Source organism: Gouania willdenowi, chromosome 8, assembly GCF_900634775.1.
Source record: "Gouania willdenowi chromosome 8, fGouWil2.1, whole genome shotgun sequence".
Taxonomy (NCBI): Eukaryota; Metazoa; Chordata; class Actinopteri; order Blenniiformes; family Gobiesocidae; genus Gouania; species Gouania willdenowi.
The window spans coordinates 10416807-10436288 of NC_041051.1; the positions used below are offsets into that span (position 1 = coordinate 10416807).

The 19482-nt window shown below is 36.9% G+C and overlaps 1 protein-coding gene across 1 annotated transcript; it reads right to left on the minus strand.

The window, feature by feature from the left end:
• Window positions 1-11439: 11439 nt before the first annotated feature.
• spsb3a (splA/ryanodine receptor domain and SOCS box containing 3a) lies at window positions 11440-19202 on the minus strand. Its single transcript, XM_028456195.1, has 7 exons — window positions 19055-19202; window positions 17760-17941; window positions 17383-17563; window positions 16050-16237; window positions 15856-15958; window positions 15645-15770; window positions 11440-14169 (listed from the first exon to the last, which is right to left on the minus strand). Exons 2-7 carry the CDS (start codon window positions 17883-17885, stop codon window positions 13787-13789), a joined length of 1107 nt encoding a protein of 368 aa, XP_028311996.1. The 5' UTR covers window positions 17886-17941; window positions 19055-19202; the 3' UTR covers window positions 11440-13786.
• Between the last annotated feature and the right edge of the window lie 280 nt (window positions 19203-19482).

Below are 19482 nucleotides of genomic sequence, written 5' to 3' on the forward strand. Positions count from 1 at the left end.
CGTCCTTTATTATGCCACAGAAAATTGTCAAGTGTAGAAAAACTATTTTTGTTAATACCTAAATCATATTAGTAACATTTTAAAACAAAGGCTGGACACAGACACATTTATTTAACCAAATTAATGTGGACCATTACCACCATGCAGCGAGAGGTCTAACACTATTTAACATGGTCCCTATTTAAAACGGAACACTGCACAGCAGCGCCGGTGCGAACAAAATGTGCTCCGTGAGAACAAGAGGTGGTCGCACAAAGGTTCCTATATGAAACAAAGCTACGAAGTTTATAAGTAACTCCACTATTAAGGTTTCTTATCATTTATTAAATCATTGTCTTTTAAGATATGACATTTAAGTTTATTGCAACAAAACTAAATAAGTTATTGCAGTTTAATTTAATATATTTAGTGTTACCTCAAATAAGTTGTTATTATTATTATTATTATTATTATTATTATTATTATTATTATTATTATTATTATTATTATTATTATTATTATTATTATTATTATTTAAATTCACTCTAATAATACTATGAGTCCAATTTTTAAAAACCTGCTGGGACAAATTAAAAACATTCTACACTTGCTACAAGTACAATTATTGATTCAATCATGAAACTGAACTCAGAATGTAATTCAGAATCAGAAAAAGTTTTATTCACCAAGTACAGTTTAAAAACAATACAAATAATTTAACTTGGTGGATGGTGCAAAGAACAAAGAACAAAAACAAAACAAACAACAAAAAAACACACACACAAAAACCAAACCAGAGGGGTATTCCATAAAGCGGGTTATGTTCAAACTCTGAGTATCTCATTCCTAAACGCGAGGTATGTTCTTCTCTGAGTATGTTACTATGGCAACATTGTCCATGAACTAAACCTGGTCGCTGGCTCTAGTGCTTTAAGTCAGTGTCTCGTAGGTTCACATTCACAGTCATAAAGCTACCTCATACTTAATTTTTTTTTTTTTTTTATAAAGCAATGAAAAATGTTTATATTTTTTTCTATTTTGAGAGTGCATGGCTTATTAGCCAGAACATTGTTTTGTTTTGTTGTTTTTCTAAAAAAGATGTTTTGTTTTCTTTTGTTTTTTAACTTGAGTCTCGATCTTTAAAAGCTAAAGACCAAGTCAAAAACCTTGGTGTTCTGATTGACTCAGATCTTACATTCAGCTGTCAGATCAAATCTATCACAAAAACATCTTCTACCACCTAAAGAACATCTCCACAGTGACAGGTTTAATGACTCAGAAAGATCAGGAGAAACTGGTCCATGCTTTTATCTCCAGCAGACTGGACTATTGTAATGGTCTTCTGACAGGAATCCCCCAATGATTTTAAATGTTCTTATTGATTTTAAACAGTTGAATGTTTTATCATGTAAAGCACATTGAGTTGCCTTGTGAATGAAATGCGCTATACAAATACATTTGCCTTGTCTTGCCTTAACTTCAGTGTATTACATGGTGTTACTTTTATCCTGACTATGGGGGACAAAAGTAACAAAGTGCAACATCTAGTCAACGTCAAATTCCACATTACACATAAGATTGGATCATTTAAATTAGGTTCATTTAAACTAAATTGATCAGAACTTAATTAATGCATCGCATCAGATTCAGTAAACCCTGAGAGGGAATCAGGTGACATTAATGGTGTTCTCATACGTCTTTATATGACATATAAATAATTAAAAAGGAGAAGTCAGAATAATACATGACACTACAACTTATAGCTACCTTTTAATTGTGTGTACTTTATTTTTGCCATACATTTTTGTTTAATTATGAGTTTTGTTTTTTTAATTATTATTATTATTATTATTATTATTATTATTATTATTATTATTATTATTATTATTATTATTATTATTATTTATTTTGATTTTGTTTCCTCGCAGGAGTTAAAAACTAATATTTTCTTTAAAAAAGTATAAATATTTCTTAAAAAACGGAATTTAAACAATTAAAGTGGAAAAAACTGAATTTGGAAAAAAAAAATAAAATAAAACGGAATTTGGACTTCCTTCCTTCCTTGTTTCCCGCCCACAGAGCCCGTCGGATTGCTACGGAAGCCTGTTGGATTGCAATTTTAACTCACGGCGACTTGACACACACCGCCACCTACTGGCCAAACTAAGATAGAGCTGTGTCAGAAACACTCAACATAGTAGCGCAGACCTTTCTGCTCCTGTACGCCTGAACATTTTACATCAGTGTTACCCTGTAAACACTATTGTTTCAAAATTTGGCCCAAATGTAGATCCTCTGTGCTCTTTTTGTCATAATGCTGAAGAATCAATCACCCATGTTTTTTGGGACTGCTCACAAACTCAAATTTTCTGGAATGACATATGTTTGTTTGTGAATGGAAAGCTTAATATGAACATACAATTTGATTTAAAAAAAAACAAAAAAAAAAACGTTATTTTTGGTGTTTATGGAAAAAAAAGTAACTCCAAAAAAAATCATTTGTTCTAAACCTGATTCTAATATTGGCAAAATACCATATACACTGTTCTAAATTTTCCAATCAGAAACCTAAATTCATAGCATTCCAATCACTTTTATCCTCATACATCATCACTTTAAAACGCTGCACCAACTCTGAAGCTGTAAAGACCAAAGAACTTTGTACTGAATTTGAACTGTAAATGTAAATTGTGTACAGAAGTATTTTTCTCTCTTTAATTTATTTCTATACCTTTATGTTAATAACTGATGTGAAAGCCGACGTTTGTAAATGTACGTAACTCAAGCCTCTTGCTTTGATAATGTCACCTATTGTAAATTGTATCAATAAAAAATAAACCTTGCTGCTCCAAATGACATTTTTATAACCATTCTACAACCTAGTTTTCATTCTATGATCTGTGCAGCAGTTATTTAAAGGAGAGAGACTTTGAAAATACACTGCTCAAATTCTATAAAACATATCTAAATACAGGTTTTTTTAATGAAGAGATCTTTCACATTGTGTGTTAGGTCATCAACTACAGACCTATACCTAGACATAACCTACATTTCTAACTAGGAGAGTTCCAGAAACAATAGCAGGTTGATGTGCCCACCAGGTAAAGCTTGAAAACTAGTAATAAACACATGTAAGACATTGTTTCTCAAGCCTGTTGAGAAAAAGTAATTAGTGGACCTTGTTAGAGGGTGTAAAAATAATACCATGACAGATTATGACAGATATGAAGACCTTAAAAAGTGTCATTGAAAGTATATCTAAGCTGTTAACATATTTGTAACTTCTTATTGAAAACTGGTCAATTTCCTGATAGTGGTTTAAGTGATTCTTCTGTTTTAGGAATAACTACTTTATACAATTGAAAAAATAACTAATGCTGTAAACAAAAACAAAAAAAATTGCAATAAGATAATTTATTGACCCGAGTAAAGCATTTGACACAATAAATGATGATATATTAAGTTAGAACACTATGGGGTTGGGGAGTAGCACTGGGTTCACAGTCATTTGTGTATGTAGATGTGTGCATGGTTATATAATGGTCGTCTTTGTGTAGCTCTTACCAGTTCAAACAGTGGTCGCAAGCAGCTTTGAAATGTAACCACCAGTTCTTTTGTCAATGAGGCGAATCGCAAAATGATGCTAAATATATGGGTGACTATGTAATTGGATAAAAGTAGTTGATAAATTGGTACATACACATAAACATCATGTGTGTGTGTCTGAGTTTGGAAAGCGGAATACTTAAAATGACTGTAATTAGTATTACTCCTTTCAAGAATGTACATTAAGTACATGAGTTCAGTTATGTAATTTTCCATAAAGTTTGTGTCCCTACACTTCAGGGCGCAGGGCCGAGGAGGCCTTGTGTTCCAGGCTGTGACCCCCAGACTCTGGAATAAGCTGCACAAGCCTCTCAGGGAGCTCAATTGTGTGGACACTTCAGTGTTGAAGACCTCGCTTTTCAGGAAAGCTTTTAAAGGGATTTTAATGATCCTTTCATGATGCTGCTTCTATTGTGACGTTGCACCTGTTGTATTCATTTCTCCACAAAAAGTGCTTTATAAATAAATTACTAATGTAAACGCCAGTCCCATTTTTTCTATGAACAGATTGTGCCTAATGCATAGTTGTTTGTTTTGTTGTTTACTTTCACATTGTGCTACCGTGAATTGAAAATGTATTGATTTTGGGGGGTGGGCGCTCAAGCTTTTTGCTTCAGCTCACCCCTTTTGAGCAGAAGTTATACTCCTTAAATCAACAAATACTAGACAATGTGCGCAATTTCTTAATGTCCTACTATATTGACCCTTTGCTTACATGTAATAGCATGCCATTCACATCAAATAATATCAAAAAGAAACAGGCAACAGGTCATATTCAGTCTTTTAATAACCAAACAGCCATTAGTAAATTAGCTGAACAATGCCTTCACACATGAACTTGGTGAAATGTACGTAAGTGTCACGGATAGGCAGTTTCAAATGTACAAGGTAAGTGTTGGCTTCAGGGTACTTCCGCCCGATCTCGTGATTGAAAGTCAGCGTTGGGTGGGGTGAGGGGAAAAACCAAGAGCTGGCACTCAGTCAGCTCCAGAGGCAAACACCAGGATTTGTTCCATTGTGATCTCAAATACACCATCTGTAAAGTTGTACAGTAAGACAACAGCTGATAATGCAGGAATATGTCAGCAAACATCAAATGACATCTCAAAATACGCGAGTGAATCAATCGTTTACCTTCAATGTCAAGTAGGAAGTCTCTCCAGGATCCTTCTACTCTCTTCTCTTTCCGCCACCGGTTGGAAAAATGTCAGTTCCCAAAAACAACGCACATCACATTCAGTCATTCACTTATTTGTTATAACAACTGAAATAAATACAATAAAACCTCCATTAGAAAGGAGGTCAACTAAACATTTACAAAACATATTTGTGCAGAACTTTTTGAAGTTGGTCAACTGATACTGTTAATGTTTATCAAGCGAGTAATGGGGAGTGTCAAGGTCTTTATGTAGGAACAGCAGCTGCTCAACATGCCCAGTAGTTAGGCTGCGTCGCTGAGACGTGACATGTCTTCAGCAGTAGAAAATGTGAAAAATACAAGAAAATATTTATTAAATGTCAAAAAAATAAACTGATTCTTTCCAGAATCAATTTATTCAAAAATCAGCACCCAAAAAATTTGTGATATATTGTGAAGATTTGTTTCCCCCGCCCTTACTATCAATACACACAAATAGAAAACAAAACCAGTGATGTATAAGAAAGCATGTTCAGAGATAACCACATTAACCCAACACACCCACGTTATGATAACTAAGCAATTGCCACAGGTGAAGTGAATCAGGGTTGTGAAACTTTGGCCCCAAGCAAACAGAAGCGAGTGCACATTAGACATTAGTATGTGGCAACATGAAGGTTTGTTTTTCAGCAATAAGCATTTTCCTGAAAGAAATATCAGTCAAATCTGGTCCAACTGCAGTAGCACTGCCATGAACAACATTAAGGATTTAAAATTGGCAACAATTTAGAGACACTATCACAGATCAACTGTGGGACGATACCCAAACACTCACTGTTGTCCTTCCGTCCACGTAGAAACTTGTGGCAGCCTGAACCAACTGGTCACGTCCCTCCATGGTGGTGATCTGTCTCAGGGACCTCAATAAGGACAGGCTCTCCGCAGCTTCCTCAATGGCTTCTCCAGCCACAGTGATATCAACTGCCTCATTGATCTTTAAGACATTAGTAGAAACAGGCCTTTCAGATACTTCATCAGTGAGGGAAGCCCCCAGCTTTAACACTTTTAAAAGTCATTTAAAGGAGTGGCTCAGATCAACCCAGACTTGTGACCACAAGTGATTTAAACTAATATTTTCAAAATGCACCTTAGGGCTATGTGCAATGCACTATAGCACTTTAAATATATATACTTTTATTATTATTTGGCATGGTTGGGTGTGGGTGAGGATCCAAATGCAAGGAGAGATGGAGGCAGAATAAGGGCATAGCGTTCTTGGAACCAGTCCATGTTAAAGATGAGTATAGGCCAGGGGTCTGCAACCTTTACTTTCAAAGGAGCCATTTTGGCTCATCTCACCTGGATTAAAGTCCTTCTGGAGCCAAAAGAATATTCCTTCTCATGAAGACATACAGTTTATAAAATTCTATACAGTACAAATAGGTTATTTTGAATAATATCTCAACAAGATATATATTTTTAGTTAGTGCACTCATAGAGTTAGAAAAATGAATTTGGTAACACATGATAATCTCTGTTAACATATGCTAATTACTCATTTTTTGCCAAATATCAAAATATCAAGTATGCAACATAAGCTGGCACGTTGGCAAATTGAAATCTCTATTTTCTTCCAGAATAGTCTTTATTTTTGTTTAGTTTTCTTACTAGGGATTTAAAGCGTGAGGAAAGTTGATAGGAAGGTGGCAGAGTTATTGCACAATGGGATTTATTTTCTGTCATGATTTTTTGTGTGTGTCAACCTATAGGGAGCCATTGCAAAAGAGTCAATGAGCCACATGAGGCTCCAGAGCCGCAGGTTGCAGACCCCTGGTATAGGCCTTCAACAGATGGCTTTAAACATATGGGCTTTACAATCCCAGCCAGTTATCTCTGTAGCTCGGCTGTTGGAATGTTGATTGACTTGTGAATCTTGAAAGTTGCTTGTTCCCAGATTTATCTTTCCTCCGTTGACAGCAGTACATCAAAAACAGTCGAACTTTGGCTTTCTTTGCTCCTCCACCGATAAACATTTGTGCTGCCCTGTCTTTATCTTAAGGCTAAAGCCTTAGACTCCACTTGTAGGTTTCAATTTTCCCGTCAGCCTATATATGTGATTACCAAGCTGTTTTACCTCAGAACATGATTCGACTTCCCTTGTTCTCCCAGGGATTTTGTCTCTGCCCTGGTTTTTTGATTCTGCTTGTTTTAATAAACTTTGTATTATTTTGCAAGTACGTTTCAATGAAGATTTCTTTTCCCACACCACCTTTCCATCATCCACATCATCACTTGGGGAAGTCACGACAATTGAAGTGGGTCGTAGGGTCGATTTTTCCCTATCTTTTCTCTATTTTTGGCCTTCTATCTCTCTTTTCTCCTCTTTTCCTCTCCCCTTATTCCCCCCCCCCCCCCCCCCCCCCCCCCCCCCCCCCCCCCCCCCCCCCCCCACAAACATCTTACACCAGTTATTTTAAGGCCTAAAGTAAAATTTTAAAGTACAGATAGAGTTAAAGTTAACTAGGCCTAAAGCTGTAGTCAACAGGTCTAATGATGGCATTTACAATAACTAGTACAGCTCCCCTTGGAAGTATGTACAGTGGGAGCGAGTTGACAGATTATGGCCAAATAAGTATGTGTTTGAAGGTTGGATGTACAAAGAGGTGTACATACTCTGCACTCTGCAGTGTTATAAAGGGGTTTATTTGTGGGTGCAAAATAAATAGTGTGTGTGTTTACTGCGGTCAAGCCAGCCGTGGTTCGCGTTTGCCTGGTCAAATCAGCCTCACGTTGTTTTCTTGTGCGCGAATATACTTACGGTAATCACAATGAGACCGCCCTGCAGAGCTGCTGGAAGAGAGAAAAAAAATTGACATAAAATAAAAAAACTTTTTCCCCATAAGTAGTCCATTATTCATATTTTGCTGAACTTAGTACGTCCTAGACTACTTGCATGAATAATATTGAGTACTTTTACAGTGTAATTTTTGAGTAATCCTCTTTCAAAATCATACACAGATCACAAATTCTGAATATTTCACCCAACTTTGACATGGAATAAAAAGCTAATTTTCCACAAGTAGTCATTTTGTTGTATATTTAGTGTTTAGAAGTACAGAAAAGTTCAAATTAGTCTCTTCAGGTGCTCCGTAGATATCTTTATATTCTGTTTTGGTCATATTTTGCAATCTGTTTCTATTTTTCTATTCTCTATTACGTTTTTTGAACAATAACGTCACAGTATATATACAGTATAAGGAAGGATTTAAAAGCATGATATGTCTCCTTTAAGTGAAAGACATTGGGAGGTTGATCTGCATTAAATCCCAGAATACAAACCTGTGGAGAATGTAAAGAGAAGATGACAATTTAAATGAATCCACTTTTAAGGCCCGATTATTTTTTTATATTGTTATGCAGTTAAATCTGTAGCTCATGCAACTTTGAAGGGATAGTGGCGCAGTGAATTGTGACGCTGCGCTTGGCAGCGATGGGTCACGGGTTCTCGTCCTGCTTCAGGGATGTATTTATGACATTTTTTAGGATGTTGAGATGACTCTGGCGACAATATTACATTAAAAATCAATATAAATGATTCGATATCAAGCGGCAGTCACTGTCTTTATATCCAGTGTAACAGGAGGGCTCTCTATGTAGCCATCCTATGCTGCTGCCACATCTCCTCAGACACATTTTATTCATATTATTCACCACTCGTCACGTCACTGAAGCAATAAAGTGATGAAGTGACCAAAAAGTGTAACTAATTACGAGTGATTTAAGCCACTATAGTCACTGAAAACTAAACGCACCTTTAGAACAGGCTCATATTCCTCACACACGCTTATTTCACCCATTAGGGTGAATAAATCACTCTCTTCCGTTTGGTTGTCATGGCAGCTCAAGTAATCTCTGATCCATTGATGATGGCTTTCTATCGCGCGTGCACGTCAGTAACCCAAGGTTTACATACTCAAGGTTGATTGACCCACTTCATACCAGCTGTAATGGAATCAGATATCCAGAGTTTCCCATCGCGGGGTATGTTGACCCAGAGTTTATGGATAGGCTCAGAGTTTGTTAACCCTCCTTTATGGAATACACCTCTGGAACGCTATAGAACGCTATAATAATAATAACAATAACTAGACAAGACCTGTATTCACAAGGCGAATGCGTGTTTGGCAATTAAAAATTGAAACTGCAAAATTTGTGGATAAAATTCAAGATCATAAAACTGGTTAAAAGTACAAATTTCTGAATTGTAAGAATTGATCATGTGAAAAACATCTTATTGTGTGTATTTTCTTGTTGCGTAATGTCCCTTAATGTTGTTGTTTTTTATTAATTAAATTGAAAGTAATAACGAAAGGATGTGACCTTGAGTGAAGGTCAAGTTTTAGGTTTTTTTTTTTGTGACGTCATGAACTTTGACCCCTACCTATGAGTCTTTCAGAAATGTAAGCATCAAACTTGTACGATAAATATTCGTGGAGAAAAAAGGTTGACTGCACATCCTTGACATTATCCCTATGAGATGACACACTGTACATGCCATTAGTGCTGCATTAACAGCAATTTTCAATTACCAAATACAATAATAATGATAATGATAATAATGGATAAAAGATGGAGTGATACAACTCATTGCACTGAATTAAATTCTGAACACACATTTAATTAAGTGTTAGAAAGCATAAGAGGTACTATGATAGGTCATAGCGCACATAATGTATTCTTTATTTTTTTTATACCATCAACTTATTAGACAGTGAGCAGGTCACCCCCAGCTTCTGATGCACTGATACACTCATGTACACATTCAATGAAGGTCACACTCTATTTAGAGTAGCGTGTCAAACTCATTTTAGTTGAAGGCCCAAATATGGACCAGTTCCATCACAATAGGCCACAGATTTTAGGTGGAAGAACAAACAATTTCAACATTAATGTGCCCATGTTTACACTTCCAATTATAAATTAGACGTACAGAAATGAAGGCATCAACAATATCTAAGCAATAAGTGACGGATACTTAAATTATTTTTTTTAATTTGTTTATTTATTCACCAATTTTTATTTAATTTGGGGAGATTTTGTGGAATCATTTGAAAAAATGAATTATTTGGTAATTTACACAATGGTCACTTTCTCCTGAGGGTCGAATTGGATGCTCTGAAGGGCCGAATGTGTCTCCCAGGCCTTGAGTTTGACTCATGTGATTTCAAGTACACATGTTAATTGGAGGACATTCAAACCCAGAAAAACTGCTTAGCAGAACTCAAACATCCTTGTATCGCAAAGAAAACACTTTCGTTGTGCGTGATTTTTTTATTTAGTTTACATTTGAAAACCATGCAGATAATGTACAGAGAAAAAGCAAAAGAAGGCCTTTATGTTATACATAACATTACAGACAAGATAGTTTTCATTTTATTCACGGTACAACAGTAAGAAAAAGTGCTTTGATGTGCAAACATCCATCCATCCATGTTCTGACCCACTTGCTACTTTTTCAGGTCTGCTGGTGCCCATCTCCAGCTGTCATTGGGCGCTAGGTGGGGGTACACCCTGGACAGGGCGCCAGTCCATTGCCGGACAATATAAACACAGACAAACAACCACTCACACACTAGCATTTACTCTAATCAACCTAATAGTCATGGTTTTGGGTTGTGGGAGGAAGCCGGAGTACTCAGAGGAAACCCAAACACGCACAAAGAGAACATGCAAAAAGAAACCCAAAAGTCCAGCCCAGGCCTTGAACCCAGGACCTTCTGGCTGTGAGGCAGACACACTAACCACTACTAGTTTTATTTATTGAGAGCGGGAATATTTTCAGCCCAGTAGAGAAAAGATGCGAGTCACAGGAAACCAAATATTATTGTAAAACAAACAAAAAAAACACACACACACAAAATCCATTCGCCACAATTTACGAGTTAAGACTTCTGCATGAACCAAGCTCCATATTGAGAAGAGAAAAAACAAACCAACCTCTCGAATTGTCAAAACTTCCTGTGATTGGTCCAAAACCATTGAGTGGTTTGTAATCAATGGTTCAGATGAGCAGGAATAACACTATATAAGACTATTATGGTCCTTGTGTGCCTCCTTGTTCACAGTTTGAGTTGCATAGTACTCAAAATCTTGGAAATCTTAAGTGCGAACTAGGCCTGGGCAATATATCGTGATTTCTACTTTGGCGATATAGAAAATTACTATATATTTTATAGCTTGTTTTGTATTACAACAGTCATTTTAGGACTCACTGCTTTCTCTACATCTCAGAACAGCATGAAAGTAACAGTTAGATGGACTATTGAGTGCGTTCCAACACAGACCTTCCCCTAAACAAGTCACACTACACAACTCACTCACACATGCTGTCCCTTAGAGAAGAAAAACACTAAAGTGCCTGTGTGGCATTTTGCATCAGTAAATTTAACAATGAATTGTCTTTCTGGGCAGACTTTGAGTTAAAAATATCAAGATTTATATTGAATATTGGTCCATATTGCCCAGCCCTAGTGTGAACATGTTTTGTGATCATGAACTTTTTAGTCTATAATGTAAATGCTCACGTATCTGGTCCATATGTTTTCCCCTCTCAATGTTACATGCTAACATGTTTGTAGCACACCACTAGTCTGCACCACTCTTTACACAGTGTGTTCCAGTATCACTTATATCAAAACACAATAAAGACAAAACGCAACGGTTATACACATTTAGACAGGAAACTTTTTTAAAGAAATGCATCGAGAATTTGTTTCAGTATGGAAGAAGATTAGGAACACTGAAAAAATTAAATAAAAAATACAGATCCAGTAGTAAAAAAAATCACAATTGTAGAACAATTTTTTAAAAATAAATAAAATAAGACAGGCACTGTTTTCCCCCAGTTGCCCTAATCCTCTTCTACATTTCTACAACCAATGAATATTAGATCAAATCAATAATTGAAAACAAAACGAGTAAGGTCATTGCATTAGCATATAAGTAAAAAAAAAAAAAAAAAAAACTGTTAAGAGGAGTTAGATGTAACAGATAAAATCACGTTGTTAGGGCTAAACTTTCACATCAGAGCCGGTGTCACGAACTGAGTTCACCTCGTACTGAGATCGATTATGAGCTACTTGAAAATACATTTTTGTTAATATATATATATATATATAGTCAGTTTTGTTTATTTTTGTTTTCAAAGTGAACAGACACGTGTTTTATTTATTTATTAGATTAGGTAAGGGTTAGAGTTAGGTTACAATCTCAGTACGGAGGTAAACTCAGTCCGTGACACCGCTGCTCATTATTAGATATCAGTGATATTCAGACAGATCATAATCAGTGTGTAGTCTATGGTTTCTCCCTCACTTGGTCCTTGGAGATATTTAAATGAAATTCAAATCTTTGCCTTTTAAACATGACATTTGATTATTTTTTACTAATGTTGTTAATATACATTTATCATAATTTTCAAATGTTAAAAAAAGTAAAAGTTAATTTGTAAAATGCCTTTTGATGTTGTAGTACATGTGATGTCAGTGCTACAACCTACATTTTCTATTTCAGTTAACACCACAGGAGGTTATCTGCTAATTAAGCATTTCCTGTTGAATGATTAGGCAGTTTTTCCTGAAAAACCTAAAGTTCTTGTGTACTTCTAAGGTTTCATTTTGGTCCCAATAGTTGTGGAAAATCGGGTCTATGGCTTTTTATTAACACACGGCCATAGTAACTCATTTTATTTGGGGGGAAATCGTATTATTTCCTATATTATAAACAAGTGTTTTCAGAGGACAAACGTTAGTGTTCTGCATCCTTAATTTAGTCACCTGACAGGAAGCAGCCACAGACTGTGATCATAAACTCAGAGAAATGAAGGTTAGTCTTTAGACTTTAAATCTTATGGTTTTATTCTCTATAAAAACTTGACTTTGAGCTTCTCCAGTGTTGCACTCTACAGCAGCTCATAAACCATAATGTGTTTCCTAGTCGTTTTCAAAGGGTGCTTTTAATTTGAAGGGATTTCACTTATGCCTTCTTTTTATACTTTTAACCGTTGGTGCAATAAAGCAGTGATATTTTCTTTTTTTTTTTTACCTTAAAGCAGTGAAAGGAGAATAACTTTGAAATCACACTGATTGACAGTTTGTGGATGAAACTACTGATCAACACTACGTTTTTTCCACACAGTTCAGTGTTAAATGTGTAAAAAATCTTGAGTCATGAGTTTGACAGTTTTTCCTCACTAAAAATGAAGAACACTCCCCATACATCACCATGCCTGCATACCTTAATACAGTCCATCAATAGCTGGATTTCCATTACAGATTTTCGTTAAATAAAACCGATCTTTCTAAATGTTGATAAAGTATAATTGAGCTTTGAACGCATTTCCATTCGAAGGTTGTTTTGGGCAGGAGCCTCATAAGTCCTGTGTTCACTGCAGGAAGATGAATGCATAAAATCTCCTGATGATACTCTGTATTCCTTTGTTGTTAAACATCTAATGTGGCAGTAAGTAAGTATAACACTAAGAAATGTCCCGGTCTCCTCTTCTGTTTACTCATACCGCGCCATGTTTTCTCTGAGAAGTGGTCATGTGACCAGGTATGTCACATTCTGAGACGTGTAATTGAGGAAAAAATGCTTCCATTGCGATACATTTCAATATCAAAACACCAAAAAAAAAATTGCAATATTTGAGTGTTTTTTAAAAAAATAAAATTCAGGTGTTGCCATCACCAGTTTTTATTGCGCTATTTAGATTTTGCGCATTTCCAAGAGTAATGGAAACACAGCTACAAATGACTACTACTAATAACAATGAAAATATCTGTCATATCTATTACTTTATATGCTGATAGGTAACAAAGGTTCCTAAATGGCATGAAAGTAGATCACAGTAAAAAAAAGAAAGCACAGGCAAAAAGAAAGCAGTCAGTTTTGAACTAACTACTGTTCTCTGCTCCTGATCCGACTGTTGTCCTTTCTACGCTGAGACAGAAAGAAGCTGCATGTACGACGTGTTCAACAGCAAGTGTGAGCTGAGCTGCTGAGTCACGTCCAGCGACACCTCTTCCTCTGACAGGCCTTGGGTTTGGACCTGCAGCCCTCAGAGTCGCTCTCTGAGGACGAGGGTCCAGCCCGAGGCGGGGCTGACAGACCAGGGAAGGTGTCTGGGTGTTCCACTGCTGCGCTACAATTCAGACTGAGCACCCAGCCCAGTTTATTGTTCAGCAGCTGCCTCAGGCCCGGGGGCAGGGGCAGCACATCCAGGGTGTCCATGCAGTCTGGGAGCAGCTGGCGTAGACGGGCACAGCACAGGTAGAGTAGGGAGGTGGAGGCGGAGCAGGACCGGATCACCTTCATACTGCTCTTTGCGGCTGTGGAACACGCCATGGGATAAAACCTCCTGTTACCCAGCTCTGTGGCAGCAACACCTGGATCAACAACAGTTTCATCTGATTCAGAAAAGCTTCCGCTAACAGCGTTCCTACAGCTTCAGTCAGTTTAAATTCAAGACTTTTTACTGTCATTTGAAATTAAATTTAACACCAACTTTACAGTAAACGCAATTGGGGGAAAGAAACGCCACATCAATTACATAGGGTCCAGTGTCTAGTACAGACTGCAACTGGCAGCCCCCCAAGGTAAACACACAAAAAATGACAGCAAAATACACAAATAAAACTAAAATAATCAAAATAACTAAAAACCATCAAGAAAAATCTTCCTTGTATAGGCAATTTTTGTCATTTTTACATTTCCACATGTTGAAAGTCCCGCTGCAACCAAGTCACTGTTTTGTAGTTGGTTCTGCTGTCGTGATTGTGCAATGTTACGGTAAATTATAATAAATAAAAAAATAGGCCCACGGCTTGATTCTGTGCGGCCCCCAATTTAAAAACACAAAATGACTCCCAAACGACACAAAATGCAAGTAAGATATATTAACAGAAACACACAACAATGACAACAAAAACTCACAAAATGCCTCCAAAAACATACATTACGGTAAAATATAAAAAATTACAAAAACATACACGACAGTAAAATGTACAAAAAATGAAAACAAAAATATACAAACATGACTCCAAAAACACAAAAATAACCAACAAAACAATTCTAAAATACACAAAAATGACTCCAGAAAAAAAAACAAAAAACAAAAACCAGGCTTGTCAAAAATAAATATGAAATAAAAGGAAGAAATTACAAAATTACCACAAAAATACACAAACCCCTTTGTTATTAACTGAATTAGGGTCAATTATTCTGTCCAACTGCAATTTTTTTTTTTTTTTTTTTTTTTAAAGAGGTTTAAATGCATAAAAAGATACCAAATATGTAGTAACTTAGTATACATGTGCTCATTTCAAAAAAAAAAAAAAGAGAGAATTACTAAATTACATCTGTAATTTATTCTGTTATTCAAATTGTCAAAATATCATGTGGTGCCACTGTCATGGCCATAACTGCTGTTTTGATAAAAATCTTTAAAATTACTCTAAATCGATTCTAATTAATTTTATGCCCTATTTTAGTTATATTATGGTCCTGTAGAAGATTTCAAAGTACTTCTATTTTTATTTCCATCATAATATTCATGCAAACCTTGATGCCCATTTTATTAAATATGCGGTGAAAATCCAGTCATTGTCATATTCATGTTTAAAATGGTTATTATTCTAAATGCTGACATGAACGTTGATAAAATGGCCTCAGATCAGACAGACAGTTTTGTGGCCCCCGCTGTGATAAAATGTATTAGTTTGGTCCAGGGTTTGCATTATCTTAGGGTTAAACTGGATTTTAAAAGATGTTTAAAAAAAATCCATTCAAGAATTCTCTTTTTGAAAACAAACTCAACAATCTAATTTTCCTGCGCTCAGATGATGGAGGTTTTCATACTAACCTATACACTTCCTGTTCTTAAAGAAAGTCAGCGTGCCGTGCCACGTGTCCAGGTGAACTCCAATGATGGAGCCTTGACCAAAACGACAGGAGAAGTTTGTCTTGTCGCCTTTATGATGCAACAAACCTAATTAAAATAAAAATTAACACAGCTGTGATTAATATACCCACAGCCACATTGTCATGCAGCTGAATCTTCCTCCATATCTTACCGGTATATGAGAGACCCCAGCTGTCTGCATCTTTCCCCAGCAGGCTACAGAACGAATGTCTGTATTTGTCCAGGTTGACGTCACATGTTCCGATACCAACCATCTGTGTGGACGACACCAACACATCAAACGTTAACACAACAGGAAAGGCTCCAACGTGCACTGAGGGCTTCGTTCAGCCAAGAGAAGTTTACCATGTCTGTTCCATACACCGGAGACGTCATCTTGATCTCCCAGAAGTGCTGGCCCTCAGCCAGCTCCTTAGAGCCACGTATGGCCGCCGTGCCACGGCTGCACTCTGAGTGGAAGCTCACTTTGCGATTGTCGCAGCTCAGTAATGTTGCTGTTGATCGGCTGCAATCGTCCCAAACCCAATCAAAATCTGAAACCACAAAAGACCAGTTCAACATTATCAAACTATTCAATAAATTGTAAGATTATTTTTAGAGTGATTAATGTCATGCTGTACTCATATTCATTAATCGAAATAGAAAGCAAATTGCCTGCATTAAATAGATGGTGCGGCTGATGTATGGGTTTCTGGGTTATTCAGATTAAAAAGAGAATTAAAACAACACGTGAATGCCCGGAAGTCCCTTTTGTGTCCATGTGTTAAACAACGATTACGACTAGAGCTGTAGTCATCCAAGGAAATGGTTGGACGACCAAGACTATGGTACACGTAGCGATTAGTCGAACGGAGAATGAAAAAAAAAAAAATAGTGCTGAGGAGGACGAGCAGAAAGAAAAAGAGACAAATATTTTGTGGTGCCGGTTTTCTTTTAAACACAGACCATTTATGATACGAACCTTATTCAAGCTTTGACCAGAACCCGACAAAGCACAAGTGAAACCTACAGGTCCGACAGACATTAGGTATTTACATCAGAGCCAGACCTGAAACCCACAATTAAAACCTATATTTTCCTCATACAAATGACATATTTACATTAGTTTTAGTGGTAAGCCTGCTTTTATTAATAAACGATGTCAACATCAGATCAGCGCACGGGGAAACAAACGCACAACAAACTCAGGTGCACAATGCTCCCCGTGGCACCAGAGACAGCAGTGGATCTATTTACATAATCCATCTATCAAATATAAGAATAATCCATAGAAAAAGGACTGATTTAACAGTGGATGCTTGTTTCGAGCCTGTCTTAATTTGTTCCCTCTTTGCTCTGAGGACAGAGCACTGCGCACTGACAGCTGAGGCTCAACACTTGTTTTTTGCAGCACGCACTCACACAGCTGTTGCTGAACATATAATCATGTTTAGGCATTAAACAAATCATATTTGATATTGAATCTTGATCACCTATATAAGTGCATTTTTCACGGTATTAAAACTGATACCATTGCTGGTCAACCAATAAAAATCTTGGTCGACCACGACGCCATTGACCAATTAGTCAACTATACGACCAAATTTGGCAGCCCTACTAGCGAGAACCCTGGAATACTATGTTGTAATCAAGTAATCTGTTTTATTTCGTCCAAAAACTTGCTTTAGTTCACCGATACCTTGATCGTCTTCTCCACAGTGACAATCGTTGATTTGATAAAAGGCTCTGAGTCGATGGTTGAAGTTGCTCCCAGTCTGTGAATCACAGTCACAGTAGGACTCTCCAGTGACGGGCACGGCACTGGGAACTGGAGGCACCACCACGGTAGAGAAGTCCGCCTCAGAGTCTGAATCACTGAACTAAGTATGAACACATTCAATTTAATGTTAGTATATAAGCAAAGGTAAATAGTTTGTGTGAGCGAATAATGTAACAGTAAAAAAAAGTGACACTAAAATGGTGGAAGATTAACTTCCCTAGTAAATGTGCTCACACACCATGCTAACATCACATTTCCACAGACTTCAGATATCTGTTTAGATATTGTAGTCGTACCTCGAGGCGTTCATAGCCACAGCCTTCGCTCTCAGAGGCCAACGCAAGGGCTCGGGCATCGGCATCTCGACGAATCCCACCCCAAACGTAACGCCACGCACGACTGTTGCGGCTTCGTCTGGACATCACGGCGATGAGATTCAGCAAAAGAGAGATTTACTGAGCCCACAGCATCAGTGCAGCTGTGATTAAAAAACAATACAGGATAATACATTATAGTGTTGTTTAAAACAATGTAGGAGTCACTGTGAAAAAGAGTGATGATACGAGAAGTAAAGAAGTTGAGCTTTAGGGCTGTTCGATTATAGAAACTATCACTAATCACGATTATTTTAGTCAGAATTGAAATCACAATAATTCAAACAATCATTTGTCAACCAAAAAGTTATTTATTTTTGTACAAAAAAAATAAAACATATTCTTTAAACATGAATAAAATCCTTCAAGTATGTTCACTTTTGCACAAAACTAAACACTTGTTGCACGTGATGGTCTTTAACCTAGGTCTTCATCATCAAACCCAAAGTGTTCCATATCAGAGAATCTGACTTGCCACTTGTTTACCAAGTGTTTTTGCTGCGTTTCTCCTGCCATGTTTCAAGACCACTGGCAACAACTTTCCTTGTGTTAGCCTGCAGGCTAGCTTTGGTTTTGAGAGGGGCGGGGCAGAGGGGAGGAGCTTGCATGTTTGTAGATTAAACAACACAAAGTTAGTATTAATAACCTATGTGTGCCAAGCTTTATTATTTGTAGATGTCCGAAAGAGTGGGTTGGTTTTTATTTAGCAAATAAAACATATGTTAAAAAAAGAAAACTAAAAATGTTTTCTGAATTTTTTTTTCCCGATTATTTTGAATTTTAAGTAAATAAAATACATGTCAATTACTGCAGTTTTTAAAATGCATGCAGTTTAAAGAGCAAAAATAGACGACTAATCGTAATCCTAATTGTAAAACTATTCTCAATTTAAAGGATGTTTTAAAATTAGCTTCAGTTTCTCAGCGAGCAGCTAACGCTAGCAACATGTCGGTATTCAGCATAGCATGTTAGCTAGCTAAAACAAGGTCAAAAGCTTCGCGTTCTGACTAAAGTGCCCACATTTACGTGCCTCGAAAGAGTCTGACAGACCATAAAACATACAGCAACACAGCAATGAACAAGTATGGAGGTTAGAGATGCGATAAAACCATGGCTAATTATGCAGGATGCTAACGAGCTACTTAGCATCGTTAGCTCAGTGTCGCTGCTATAAGTCTGAATAAAGAGTCGTTAATGATAGTGAAGTGAAGTCTGACCTTAACTGTGACTTAACAGCAGACAGGCTGGTCCTCTAGGTGCGTGACAGAGGACCGTGAATGCACCAACACAGGTGAACCAGCAGTAAACACTCCTTATCATGACCTACTTCTTCTTCTTCTTCTTCTTCTTCTTCTAATGGTTTCCGGCAGGCTGTACACTAAAAGAAGCGTAATGCTGCCCTCTTCTGTTCACTTAGAGTCACTCCATTTTAGATTATCAAATAGAGGTTGGAAGATTGAAGATACCTCACGACTGCCTTATCTATTAAAATCGACTCTGTTCTTGATGCAAATATAGACTTTATTGAAAACACTGTCAGCCCAAGAGTTGAAAGTTCTTTAAATAACGTTCCCCTTTCAACAGAATAACATCCACAGGCCAATAGAACGTGGGAAATAGTCTCAAGTTGACCACACTAACATAA

What these genes read in the sequence shown, in the direction of transcription:
- spsb3a (XM_028456195.1), bottom strand. Translation starts at nt 17,885, where the DNA reads ATGTCCAGACGAAGCCGCAACAGTCGTGCGTGGCGTTACGTTTGGGGT. An exon ending in GTGGCTATGAACGCCTCGAG is followed by an intron (nt 17,564 to 17,759) that starts GTACGACTACAA and finishes GTTCATACTTAG; the next exon opens with TTCAGTGATTCAGACTCTGA. An exon ending in CTGTGGAGAAGACGATCAAG is followed by an intron (nt 16,238 to 17,382) that starts GTATCGGTGAAC and finishes TTGTGGTTTCAG; the next exon opens with ATTTTGATTGGGTTTGGGAC.